The 14,639-nt window shown below is 37.6% G+C and overlaps 1 protein-coding gene across 1 annotated transcript; it reads left to right on the forward strand.

Annotated features, from left to right (window-relative positions):
* The first annotated feature begins 9 nt into the window (after positions 1-9).
* Positions 10-2,004, forward strand: LOC113728618 (uncharacterized). Its single transcript, XM_027253005.2, has 2 exons — positions 10-838; positions 944-2,004. Exons 1-2 carry the CDS (start codon positions 10-12, stop codon positions 2,002-2,004), a joined length of 1,890 nt encoding a protein of 629 aa, XP_027108806.2.
* The last annotated feature ends 12,635 nt before the right edge of the window (positions 2,005-14,639 follow it).

Raw genomic sequence — 14,639 nt, forward strand, 5'->3', positions numbered from 1 at the left:
TTCTGGTGTATGCATCGGTCTTCTCGTACAGGTGACTTGATTTTCGATCCCGAGGTAGAGAAGACTGCGCGTAGGACAACAAAAGAGACCAGACAGCTCAGAGAGGAGCACTCTAGTGCTGCATCTCAGAGACCTGAGTCAGAAGTTGAACCAACAGACTCGTTTGGTGACACTTCGAGTGACTCTGATCAGGGGGAAGGCACCATGGCTAATGCACGAACATTAAGGGAGTTGGCTGCTCCTAACTTAAATCAGCAACATTTGTGCATTACTTTCCCGAATTTAGATAATAGCACTCCATTTGAATTAAAATCTGGTCTTATTCATCTTTTACCCTCTTTTCATGGTTTACCAGGTGAAGAGCCGTATAAGCATCTGCAGGAGTTTGATGTTGTGTGCAATAGTATGAAACCCCCGGGAATCACAGAAGAGCAAATAAAAATGCGGGCATTCCCTTTCTCATTGAAAGACTCTACAAAGGACTGGCTGTACTACCTGCCGCCGGGCAGCATTACCACGTGGGGCCAGTTGCAGAAAAAATTTCTGGAAAAATATTTTCCTGCGTCCAGGGCTGCAAATCTAAGGAAAGAAATTTGCGAGATCAAGCAGCACCCAGGGGAGTCACTCCATGAGTACTGGGAGCGGTTCAAGAAGTTGTGCAGGAAGTGCCCCCAACACCAAATAAGTGAGCAGTTGCTCATACAGTATTTTTATGAGGGGCTTCTTTTCAGAGACAGGAGCATAATTGATACTGCAAGTGGAGGGGCACTGGTGAACAAAACCCCTCGGGAAGCACGGGAGTTGATAGAGGGGATGGTAGAGAATTCACAACAATTCGGTACGAGAGAGGATGTCCCGATACGTAAGGTGAATGAGATAGAGACATCCTCTATCCAGTAGCAGCTAACTGAGTTGACCTCGTTTGTTAGGCAACTGGCTGTAGGGAATGCATCTCAGGCCAGGGTGTGCGGGATTTGCACTGGTATGGGTCACTCTGCAGACATGTGCCCAATGATTCAGGAAGAAACTGCAGAACAGGTGAACATGGTTGGCCACGCGCCCGCGCCAAGAAAGCAGTACGACCCTTACTCAAGCACCTACAATCCCGGGTGGAGAGATCATCCCAACCTCAGTTATGGAGGAAATAGGCAGCCCAACTTTGCACCGAACATGCAGTCTAATTTCGTGCCAAATAAGCAACCAGGGTACCAGCAGCAATACCAACCCCGACCACCTCCGCCCCCAAGCTCTGGTCCATCTTTGGAGGAGATGATGAAACAAATGATGGCAACCATTACGCAAAATCAGCAAAGGACGGACTTCAAAATGCAGGACATAAGGAATCAGATAAGTCAAATGGCCACAACAATCAACCGCTTGGATTCTCAGAACCAAGGTAAATTGCCGTCTCAGCCTGAATTAAATCCGAAGAACGTGAGCGCAATGACCCTAAGGAGCGGGAAGGAAATTCAGGGGCCTGAACCTGTGATCCCTAAGGACAAGGATGAGAAAAAGATCGAAAATGAGCTTGAGAGGGAGGACAGCAATGGTGCAGATCCAAAGGTACTTCCAGACCCAATAATTACAGTTAAAACTAACCCACCTCCTTTTCCTAGCAGGTTGGAAAAATCGAAAAAGCAGGATAAGGAGAAGGAGATCTTGGAGGTGTTTCGCAAGGTGGAGATAAATATCCCCCTCTTAGACGCCATCAAACAAGTACCAAAATATGCCAAGTTCTTAAGGGACTTGTGTGTCAATCGAAGGCGATTGAGGGGAGATGAAAGGGTTATTATTGGGGAGAATGTGTCAGCGGTCCTGCAGAGAAAGCTTCCACCGAAGTGCGGGGACCCAAGTATGTTTACTATCCCCTGTAGGATAGGCAACACTGTGATTAGAAGAACCATGTTGGATCTGGGAGCATCAATAAATGTCATGCCTAAATCCATCTATGCTTCTCTAAAACTAGGCCCAATATTGACTCCAGTTCTCCATGTTTGGCAATAATGAGGCGAGCTGCTCCTATGCTTGGTTGTTAGTGTTGTTATTTCGCGTTTTTGCGTTGTTTGGCTGTGAATAAACTTGACTGTACTCCGCTATTAGCTACTACTGAGTAACCGGGAATCGGCACCTAAAAGTGTCGATTTTCGCGTCAAAAGGTGATGCTTTCTATGAGTACGTGGTCGTATAGCGGTAGGAGCTGAGTAACCGGGCTCCTTCATCGAAAAATGTTGGAGTTCGCGTCCAAAAGGCTTCGGCGGCTAGAGACTAAGTCTTTTTGTGTTAAATATTATTATTATACAAAAAAAAAACAAAAACAGGAAAAGAAAAAAAAGAGAGAATAAATAATAAGAAAGCTTGCCGGTTTATGGACTTAATATGGAGACTTGTGTGAATATCTGGACCACAAACTGATAAATGTTGTGTGCCATTCCTTCTTTTTAGGTTAGCTAATTTGGAAATTGAAGGAGTTTGTAGTTTAAAGGCTAACTGGGGGGATGCTTCTTAGATTCTGATCACTAGTGCTCGATATATGATTTTTCTCGTTATCTTGGCAATTTGGTAGATAGAGTAATGACCACCATAAAATTTTGGTAGCTGTTTACTTTTCTTATGCTTGAGGAAAAGCATGGTTTAGGTGTGGGGGGAATTGATAGGTAGCAATTTTATTATTTATTTTATTATTAATTTTCCTTATTACCTGACCGGATGCGGATTAATTAGTAAATTCTACTCATTTTTCGTAATTTATATTTATTTCAGGGAGTAAAACGAAAATATGATAACAGGTGTCAATTTGACAGAAAAAGAATCCACATGATAAAGCTTGTCCCAGGGGTATTTTGGAAAAGAAGATATTACGCCCATTTTGGTAATTTTTGGGAAGCAAGAACGGCTGGAGGGCTGGGTTCTGCGGAGGTGCCGCCGCAATTAAAAGAAAGAAAAGGAGGAAGCTTGGACGGCAGAGAGTTTTAGCATCAGATTGTTCTTTTCCTCTTTAGACTTTTTGACCAAGGAGCTCCTGCGCATGGCAGGAGAGTTTAGCTCTAATTCTTGACTTTTCCTTGTTAGCTTATTGTAATCTTTCATTGCTTTTGTCTCCACGCATGTCAGGAGCAAAGAATTGGAGCCTACTTTCTTTGACTTTTCCTTCTTGTACCCTTTGAGTAGCCTTGCGCTACGGATGCTAGGAACAATTAAGAGACTCAAGTGTTACCTGTAACTTTCATTTGCCTTTCAATTGTTCGACGAATTGCGGCTTCCTGAAATGCAAACAGTGGCCGTGACTTTTGCTGAAATTTCCCATGGACTTAGTTCATCAAATATGAAGTAGTTTTCTCATTCTAGTCAAGAAACGACGGATGCTTTGGGTTGCCTAAAAATTGTGAGATCGTTTTAATCTAATCTTTTCCTTTTATTTATTGATATCTGCATATTTCGTGATTGCTATACTTATGGTTATTTAATTAATTGATTGTCTTGGATCCGGATAATTAATTGATTTGGTAACCTATTGTCAATTAGGGCATTGAATCCGTAGTTGTTTAATTGTCCTGAAATAGTGACAACTGGCACGATTAGATTCGTGTCAGGGGGATTCGCAGGTTAATCTAAAATAACCCTGGTAGTGTGTTATTTGGTTAGAATAGGGCTCCTCTAATACGTAAGACAATTGGGGAATTAAATGCTACGGGCGTACGTAGGATTATTTCTCAATTAGAGCAGTGATTAACGGGCGTACCTTAATCACCGACACAGTAAGGAGGGGTTGACTGACATCGCTCATTTGGTAGTTATAACCTATTTATTGATGAATAATTGGGATTGCCTTTGCTTCAATGATCAATTAGGTGAACCATTGCTGAAGTTACTTCTTGGCTAGATCTTTAATTAATATTACTTTGATTTTAGTGAATTGCCATTTGACTTTTAGTTGCCTACTTTATTTCATTTTTAATTGTTTTCCCTGTTTCAATTGATTCGGGCCTTTAATTATTGTTACTTTAAGTTCAGTGAATTGTGGTTTAATTTCTAGTTAGTTATTTATTTTTATTTTCTTACTTGAATTTATCGGATTGTTGTCGTTCCTACAAAATCACCCCCCTGTGTTACTTTGGATTTCTTAAGAAACAAATATACCCAGTCCCTGTAGATACGACCCTACTTGCCCTGTCTACAAATTCATAATTATTTGTGCAAAAATAGTCATCCCATTCGGGTATATCGGATCAAGCAAACTCTTCGGGAACAGGGTGAATCAAGTAACCCATTGCACACCTAGAGTCCCTGCTCCAGTATTTGGAATTGGATTTTGGTCATTTCAACTGGCAATTAGGTTTAATTTTATTATTGTACAGGTTTCGACACCCTGTCACTTGATTAGGGCAGTAGTTAACGATCGTACCTTAATCACCAATATAGCAAGAAGAAGTTGATAGTCATCGCGTGTTTGGCAGTTATAACTTTGTTTATCCATTAATAAGTTAAATTATTATTGCATCAATGATCAATTTTAGTGAACCATTTCCGAAATTATTCCTTGGTTAGAATTTATTTATTAATGTTTCAATATAATAACTTATCAGTTAGGCCTTGTTATTTGAGTTATTTAATTATTCTTATTTTTATAAAAATCTCCCTTACTCTGTGTTCTAGAAGGAACGAATTATTCTCAGTCCCTGTGGATTCGACCCTTCTCACCGTTATATGTAAAATTTATATTTTATTTGAATAGATATTTATTATTGTACAAACTCAACATCTATCAAGAGCAACCGTTTGTTACGCCAATTTTTGTGGCTATATTGAGCACTCGCTCTCAACTCACTTTCGGTCGCACTCGCTCTCTCAACTTCCTCGTCTGTTTTTTCTCCAAGACATTTTTACAAGTCTTCGACGTTTATTCTGGGCTAACGGGCTAAGACAAACCAAGACGACCAAGACTTTGGGATGTCCAACGATGCTACAATGCCATTTTTCCACATAATCGGAACATTATCTTCCCATTCGACAGAGAACACAATTTTGTATTTTATACTTATCTTCCCAATCAAGCCGAAAGAGATACAAAAATTTTTTGTTGATCTTAGACGCAAATCTATGAAATTGTATTGCTTAAATTCATCAGTCAATCGTTTTCCTCAGTTGCAGTCTTCATTGCAGACAGTGCCATAGTCGTCAAGGTGGTAAGGTGACTACAAATATGAAAGGGTACTTTGCCGGTGTTAACATTCTCATTTAGTGATACAAATTTATATCTTTTTTTTTTGTTCCCACTCTTTCAAATATAGTCCAATGAGAGGCAAGTTGAATGTGTGAGTAAAAAATCTTTGCTTCCTATCTTTTAACTTCATTTGATGACATGTAGAAGTATGTTGAAGGGAAAAAATCTTTGAGTTTTCACAAAATTAACAAAAGAAAACAAGAAAGAAGAAAATTCTTGTCATCACAAGATGACTTGAAATAAAGCAAGAGATGCAGACACTTATGCAAACTACAAATGAGTTGCTCTATGCTCTCTTATTTTGGAAAATAAGTCGATCTCGGATCTTAAATAGGAAGTATGGATTAAATGATCTTCATATATATCTTATAGATTTTCACGAGAAAATTTCCGACCAATTGTAATTTCAATTATTTGAGATAATTTGTACAAAAGGAAGACCAATTATTAATAGAGCTGCTATATTAAAATGCAATAATACTTTATCCAGGAGAATTCACAATTAAATCAATTAAAGAGCAATGTCCAAAATGAGGAACGAAAGTTATAAAAAGTGGACCAACTATAGCCAAATGCAAAATCTAAGAACATTGGACGAGTAAATTTTTAAAAGCTTTTCTTAAAGCAAAAGCTTGGGGAGGAGGCAATGGGCATGGGGCATTTTCCCAAAATTTATGGGGGATCAAAGTTCAAAACTACAACCCCAGCCACCTTCTCTTTTGCAATTTCTCATTTGCACCTAACCGGCCTAGATTCATCTTTACTTACGTCAAGTTTTATACTACTAAGAGAAAGTAACATTATTCATGGAAAGGTATAAATAGAAAATAGATAAAGCCAGCAATTTAAGATACTGATCCAAATTGAATTTGAAAAAAAAAAAGGATATTAAACCAGTTCATAGAAATAGCCTTGTACAAAATCTTCAGCTGATGCAAGCAAATGAACCCTCATCCTTATTATTTTACTTTATTTAGTTATTTATCTATTTACTTGCTAGAATTTTCTCATAATTTTAAACAAAAAGATTAAAGATCAAAATACAGGACAACTTTCAAGTGGTTTGTGAGACCTATCAACATTTCAAATTAAGACCGCAATTTCGATACCTAATAATTTTTTCCACATGCAAAGAATGAAGACAACGGTGAAGATTAACTATATAACTCTTGTGACATGTCTTTGGGTAGTTCAATAGGCCAACTGTCGTGCTTTCATTTTGACAAGTTTTATAACGCGTATCTTAAATATTTAGGTTGGGAAAATGTTAGGCTTTCATTTTCAAATTTATAGCATGTGCTTATCCAGTTCTAACAAGCCCAAGACTTGCAACTAAGAACGACAATGGAACTATTTCTTTCCACAAAAATTGGCACATTATCTTCCCAATCAACCCACAGCTACTAGTTATACCAATTTTTGAGCTTTCAAAAAAATAATGAGATACTAATTATACCAATTTTACCAATTCAAGTCTCCAATCTTTGTAGTCCAGGTCTTCTTTGAAAGTGAATGTTGGACTTTCTCAGCCAAAATGTTAGAGCTTTATGGAGATGATGACAGGTGGGCGACATTTAATTTCTGGAACGTCTTATCCTTGCAAGCATTCTTTCATTTTCTGGCATTTGTCAAGCTTTTATTACTATTTGATACGGTAGCAATTCGCATATACAGTGTGTTGGAGTTTAATGAATTCGTCCTCTCTTTTCTCCTGAACGATGGGTGGAAGGTATTTTTCGTTGAAGTCCCGTACAAAGTTTAGCCAAGTCCAGGCAGTTCCCTCTCTTTCCCACTTGGCCCTCACTACATTCCACCAAGCCCTAGCTGGCCCCTCAAACTGAAATACAGCAAATTGGACTTGTCTCTCCTCAGTATAGTTTAGGGCAGCAAAGATATTTATCATGGCCTCCAGCCATTTCTCAGCCTCATACGGGTCTGGCCCTCCTAAAAACTTGGGTGGGGAGAACTTTTGGAATCTCTCCAAAGCTCTATCCTGCCCCATATCAGGGTCTCTAGGTTGGTTTACAGGGGCTTGACCCTGTTGTTCCACTAACCGAGCCAGAATGTTAGTCATCTGTTGAATGGCAGTTGCCACTTGATCTCCCCCTACCGCCTGGGGTTCAGGTTGTGGCTCAACCGTGGCCTCTCTCTCTTCTCTCGGTTCTGACACCGGTTCCTGTGCTTGATCACCTTCACGGCCTCGCCTAGAACCGCGTTCTCGGTTAGTTTTCTTGTTCCGACTTCTTTTATCCTCCATGTTTCGCAGCTAACCAACTATAGCAATATAATCAACTAATTAATGATAGAATATAACCACTAAGTAACTATATAAATATAAACAACATAAAACAGAATATTGCAAATCATAAACCCCTCTAAATCATAAAACAAGGCAATACAACACATTCGATCAAAACAAGTCACATAACTTATAGAGCATTAACCCTAGGTATCGCTCAGGCACTACACTTAATCAAGGCTCGAAATACATGAATAAGAAAGATCCCAAATCCCATGAATATCTTCAATATTTTTCAAGTCCAGACTATTCGTATTCCCTGTGCCTTTGCTTTCACCATCCAAACTTATCCGAATATTACACGAGATCTCAACTGATTGTAAAGATGTCACTCTTTGGTATTCGGGGACAAGAATCCGAAAATATGATAATTCACCACTCAAGCTGGCCAGACTCAAGAGCAAATCACCCGTATTAGAGATTCCTACCCAACATACATATCTAAGGTCCCCAACAATAGACAATTGTTCCATACTTAACAAGTCAATTCCCACAGTCCGAGAACCCTCTCCCGGCACGAGCTCAATAGGAGCTCTGATACCATCTGTGACGACCCCACCTCCACCTAAGGCGTACCAAAGGGTTCGGCGGACCGCCTGCCCAACTCTCGCCAGGACTCACTCACTATCTCAATCGAGTCATGTACACACATCCATGAACCATAAATAACATTCACAATTCAAGCTTATAATTTACATTGATAGAAATCGAGGTACAAAGTCTCAATACACCAAACTAGTTCAAAACGTATACAATCCAAGTACAACATGTTCCATTCAAGGAATAGCGCGAGTACAAGACCAAAAGTCAAAAGTCAAAACAAAAGGCTACGCTAGTCTTTTACAAGTCTCACGCGTCACTCGTACCCCCTGTAAGGAAAACAAATAGCGTGGTATGAGCTAAAAGCCCAGTGAGGTTCCAAATAGCAAATTGACCATTATTTATAAGTACAAGTTTTCGATATAGCAAAGTAACGAGCATGAAGAGTTCATAAAAGTGAACAATAACACTTCAAGTAGTGATCTCAAAATGAGCGAGTGTAAAAATTTTCAGAAGAAACAATAATCCAATAAACAATAATCATTCCAAGCATAAGGATACAGATGGCTCTCAAGAGCCAACTTCCATTCATCATCAGGAGCTTGATCACGTAGTAGTTGACACTCCGTCAACTTTCAAGTAAAGGAACCAATCCAGTAGAACACCACTTACACTACTCTCCGTCCACCATTCACACCCCCTATTGGGCCCAAAATCCTCAATAAACGCGGGTGATAATACTCGAGTATACCGATTAGTCGAGGAGATATCACTCCACTCGATAAAGCAAGAGACCCAGAGCTCGTTACCCAATGGACCAAGCCCTTGCCGGCTCGACTAGAGTAACTCGCCACAGGGTTTCTGGAATTCCAGGAAGTGCGCGCATCATAACAAGTATGTCAAGTCAATTGCAACAATAAACAAGTGTATATCATGTAAGGGCAAGTGCGATAAAGTACACTCTTGCCCTAACAATTCACGCATGTGGCATGTAATCATATTGGCACGTATCAAGTACAAGTATCAAGTTCAATTCAGTATTTGAAAGCACTCACCAAAAGATATAGTGCTTTTACTGGTCACTTTCAAGTTATACTCCGAGTTCGGAGTCCAAATCTGCGATAAAACTCAATTTGAGAACTTTGAAACATGACTAGAGTTCCAAACTTAGACGTTTCGTTCAATAAGAATCAAGAAATTGAAATTCACTCGGACAGTAGTCGTGAAACACTTGCTCGCCTTTTTAAACAGTAAAACTTTGTAATATTTATACTTGAAATTGTCTTGCGAGTTGAAAGTACAAGGAAAACATACTTCGAGCAATCATTATTTCATTTCTCAAGGGTACAAGTTCGGCCAAGTCCTTACTTATATACCTCGAAACAAGAAGACTCAAGTACCCTAGATGGTTCAAGTACTATTCATATCAACTCGACCCAAGTCGCAAGTGTATTTATATAGTCCTCGAGCGTAAATTTGGGCAGCATGCCCTTTGTGTTTACCTAATTTTTCAGCCATTTAGGCTTCATTATTTTTCCTCAACCAAAATCCAACATCACATGTATCAGCAATTCATGTCAAGAGCCGTTCCATAGGCTTACAACATCATAAAAACAAGATTCACAATAATAGCAAGTGCAGAAATTCAATTTAGCAAAAGACAGATTCGACGTATGGATGCGGAATTAACATATCCGAGGCTACGCTTATCGGATTGAGGCGTAAACTATGCCGTATCGAAGCTAAGACTCAGGGCTACCATGTTCATGAAGGTCACTTAGTCCAGTTCCTAATGTAACTTAGCCAAATCCTCAAATTACAGAACCAAAATCCAATTTGTTGGCTACTTAACCGCATTACACTGTAATGGACATATCTCAGGCTACAAAAGTCCAATTCAGGTGTTCTCAGAAGCATTTGAAAGCTAAGTAGGAATACTACAACTTTCATGTTTTGGCAAAAAGCTAAATCAGTACGGATCCTAGTGAAAAAACGTGATAAACTGGACAAACTGACCAAACGGAGTACTGGGGAAATACTTAAAATAGTAAGGGTATTTTGGACTTTTCACGACCTACGTTGCTCCGATTGAGCTGAAATTTTGTAGGCCTCTATAAAATACCATTCTCTACAACTTTCATTCTTTAACCTAAGGCCAATTCGGCCTCTATGATAGGGTTACAAATTCGGACAGAATGTTGGGAAAAATTTTCCAGATTCTGGAATTTTTTTGTAATCAATGAAACTTTCTCAATTTTCTTGTTCTAATCACTACCAAAACACCTTATACAACCTTAATTGCAACATACAAGCATCATACAACAAATTGGACAGAAATTCCTCAAGCCCTAGTTCATCATATAAAAGGGAAAAACTTCCAAATTCATCACACCCACTTGCATAATCATGAAATCAAGCCAAAACTTAAGCTAAAACACATCTTAAAGCAAGATTCAAAGCAACAAAGATCATGATCAAATGTTGGTACCTCAAAAGCAAGGCTTGGTAGAGTGATCCTTCACCCCCTTTGATATTTCTTGGTTCCTCAAGCTTCCCAACTCACACTTAGTACTTTAATCGGTTTAGAATTGGATTTGTTACTTGGGTTGAAGCAAATCAAGAAGGAAATTGGTTGCTCTTGCTCTTCTTTTCTCTCTCTCCTTACTCGGCCAAGGTGCAGAAATAATGAAGGAGATTAAGCTAAGTTTGTCTTATAAGAAGGTTGGAAAGATAAGAATTAATTCTAGCCACAAGTTTGTCTAACACTTGGTTGAATTACAACCACAAAATTTTCTCTTTCTTTCCTTGCATTTTAACCACTAAATTTCGGCCAATAGGAGAGCTAAGAGGGGGAAGATATTTTGCTCCATTAATGATAAACTTGTATGGCAAGAAAGTGGTGATCAAGTAGTGCGTTCAATCGGTAGTGCACGGTACACGTCGGTTCGCACCGTTTTTCTTAAAACCACATGTACTAGGGTTTTTACTTCCCATTTACTAACCTTATTTTATTGCTCCTAATCACATATTATTTCTCACTTAAAAGTCACTTTTAATCACCAAATTTGGTCCTTACTCTGTACCGAAAATTCATCCGGCCAAAAATCGCGAAAACCCTAATTTTGCTCCAAACTTGAAACCGAAGAATAAAACCCTACTTTCTAGATTCATTTGCACTTATCATGGAATAATTGGATAGTAGGGCTTTAATAAATGATAATTTTCAAATAAAAAGAAATTTTTAAGAAAACGTGAGGAATTTTCCAATTCCAATAATTAAAATTAGGTTTTCAATTAAAATATAAGAGATTTAGGAAAACCGGTTAGTCACAAGTAAACTGGGGTTTTTGGCTACAATATTAGGGTTTCTAGTCTTTTTTTTTTAAAACAAAATTAGGTTTTAAATCAAACCCAAAGAAATACACTTTAATATTTTCTTCACAAACAACCTCCTAATATTCGAGATGTTACACCTTCTTGTGTTTGGTCAATTTTACACCTCATTCCGTTGGCACTAATGGCTACATTTAACGTAACCCCTTATACGTGACACTCTTTTTATGAAGGAATTTGTATGCGATAATATATTATTGAGGGGTCAAAAGAGTGCAATAAGAATAATTTAGGGATTGGGTGGATAGTTTCCTCTATCTTAAATAGTCCGGTTGGGCAAAATTTTATGCTTTCATTTTCAAATATATGGCATGTCCTTCCAACACCAACACGGCCAATACTTACAACGACAATGGAATGCTTTCAACAAAATTGACAGATTATCTTCCCATTCAACAGAGAAAAATACAGCTATACTAATTCTACCAATTTTGAGCTTGTTAAATATATGAGAGATTGGAGGGGTGTTTTGGGATAATTCTACCAATTCGGGTCTCCAATTTCTGAGTCCAGGTCTTCTTTGAAAGTGAATGTTGGACTTTCTCAAGCCTAGATGTCAGAGCGCTATGAGGATGATGGCAAGTAGGCGAGATTTAATGTCTGGAGCATATCTATATTTCCTATCCTTGCAAGCATATTTAAATTTTCTAGCGCTAGTCAAGACTTTATTCTGGGGCAAACTTTTCTAAGCATTAAGGACTAAGACTTCACAAAATTTACAGGTCCATAAACTAACATATTAAGGAAAAGTGGAACAAAAAAAATTATTACGTGATACGGTAGCAACTCGTATACAGTGTACTGTATATTTACATGGTTTCATTACATTATCCAAAATCTTTTTTGGTGCAAATATATTAATTTCATATATATTCTCGTGCTCTTTTTAAATACTCATCTGCATTGCCGAGTCGAGGTGTTCAAAAACCGGATAAATCGTTAACCAACAAATCCATATACAATTTGTTGAAATGGCTTCTTAAATGTTTGGACTAACTTCACCTTGCACTCCTAAACTTATATAACTTTTGCACTTTGTATCTTAAATTTCAATTTTAGATACCTTACACTCTAAATTCTCAATTTTAGATATTCATTGTAAACAGTACCGTAGTCAAAAATTTGCGGTGCTGAGGTGAGGTGACCACAAATACAAAAGGATACTTTGCTGGTGTTAACATTCGCAGTTAGGGTTGCAACCAAAAATATATATATATTTTTTTTTGGGTGCTCTCAGTGTTATAAGAAGCTAATTGAATAGTGAGTAAAAAGAATCTTTGCTTGCTATCTTTTAACCGCATTTGATGACATGCGAAAGTATGTTGAAGGGAAAATATGTTTGAAGTGTACGCAAAAGTTACAGAAATAATAATAATGATAATATGAATAATAATTTTGTCATCGCAAGATCAGTTGAAATAAGATAAGAGTTATCGATCACTTGCATAAACTACAAATCAATTGCTCTATGCTTGCACTATAGATGTTCTAGATTTTAACCAAAAAGAAAGCATAAATCATTGTACTTCCAGTTATTTGAGATAATTTATACGAAACGAAGTATAACTAATTCTTAATAGAACTGATAAATGCAATAGTTTATCCATTTAAAAGATGAACGATAAATGAACTAATACTTCAGCTACCCATTTTCTCTTATAAATGCAGCTTCGACCAAAAATTTCTTATTATTTTATTTTATGCACTTTACATATTATAGACTTTAAAGTAATATTTTATATTCACTTTACATTTTGTATGCTAAATGACTCACACTTGAAGCTTCCAAAGCATGAAGAGCTGTAGGGATACAACATGTTGAACACAGCAAAACTAATCTGATATTTGTCATAAGAAAAGACAAATGATATTTTTACTCCAAAAAAAAAAAAAAAAAATCTCCGTGCACTCTACCCTTCTTTTTAACTTAATGAAATAATATAAAAACCTATCAAATATTCTAGGAGACAGCATGACCCCTCTATGTATTCGCCAGTAACTTTGTCTCTTCAATTCGCTTAGTTTTTCCTACTCTAAAATGAGATTTAAATTGTTATACAACTAATAATAAAGGAAATTTCTGATACTTTATATGCAAAATCCCCTAATTGTGTTTGCTATATTTTTCTGAAATAATAAAATCCGGGGAAAAAATTTTTTTGGTGGTTTTTGTGTGTGTGTTGGGGGGGGGGGGGGGGGGTATATTGGGGATACGCTTTCCCAGTTCTATTGGATTCCAAGTCTTCCTTGAAAATGAAATATGAAATTTTTCTCAGCCACAATATCAGATTTTTAATTTTTCTCGGCCTTATTTGAAGGGCTTTTCCTATGTAGCAATCTGCCGACAGTCTATGTCGATATGTATTATAAAGTCAACTGTTTGTGCTCTTCATAAACTAGTCGTTAATTAACCAATCTTTGTAGATCGTTCAACTAAGTAGAAAAATTTGGTGCCATCAAAACCTTTCAAACCAAACAATCGTTCAACTAAGTAGAAAATGCATCCATTCATAAGAGGAACCATTAGATGCTTACGAGAATAACTCCATGAAAGAGTAGTGTATAAAATTAGTCGTTTCCAGCCAGTTTATTTGGTGAGGTTGTTAATGCTTTCGTTTTCAACATTAAGAAATTTGAAGGCTGCATTTATCATTTGTAAATGCAGACTTCTGTCACAAAGACTTTTCCACGAGATGATCAGGACTTCCGATCTACAATCAAAAGGCCCGTTTGAATTGCTATTTTCTAGAGTTTTTATAGAAAAATGTATTGCAGAGTGACTTGAACAAAAGGCCAAGAACACAATGGACACAACTGTCTTTAGTATCCAATCGATATTTCTACACATAACTCATATGATAAAGACATTGGCAATTTCATGGCTGGCTTAACGCAAGAAAAAAAAACACAATCTCATTCCTTTCTTCTTCCCATTGGCAGTTTAATACTACCAAACTGCCTCACTATAGTACGGCCATATTTCGGCAACAGAGGTCCACGAGGGTGCCATTAATTTTCGAACCATATAAAAGCGGAATCTCCATTGCCAATCACTGACACGATATAATCTGGTGTTAAATGTGCCTTAGTTTCACCATTTTTTCTCAAAAATCAAGAATAGTCAATAGGACTAGATATTGGCCTTTCGTGTTAATTAACTTTTTTATGATACGAGGAACACATTGC

Source organism: Coffea arabica, chromosome 2e (assembly GCF_036785885.1).
Source record: "Coffea arabica cultivar ET-39 chromosome 2e, Coffea Arabica ET-39 HiFi, whole genome shotgun sequence".
Lineage (NCBI taxonomy): Eukaryota > Viridiplantae > Streptophyta > Magnoliopsida > Gentianales > Rubiaceae > Coffea > Coffea arabica.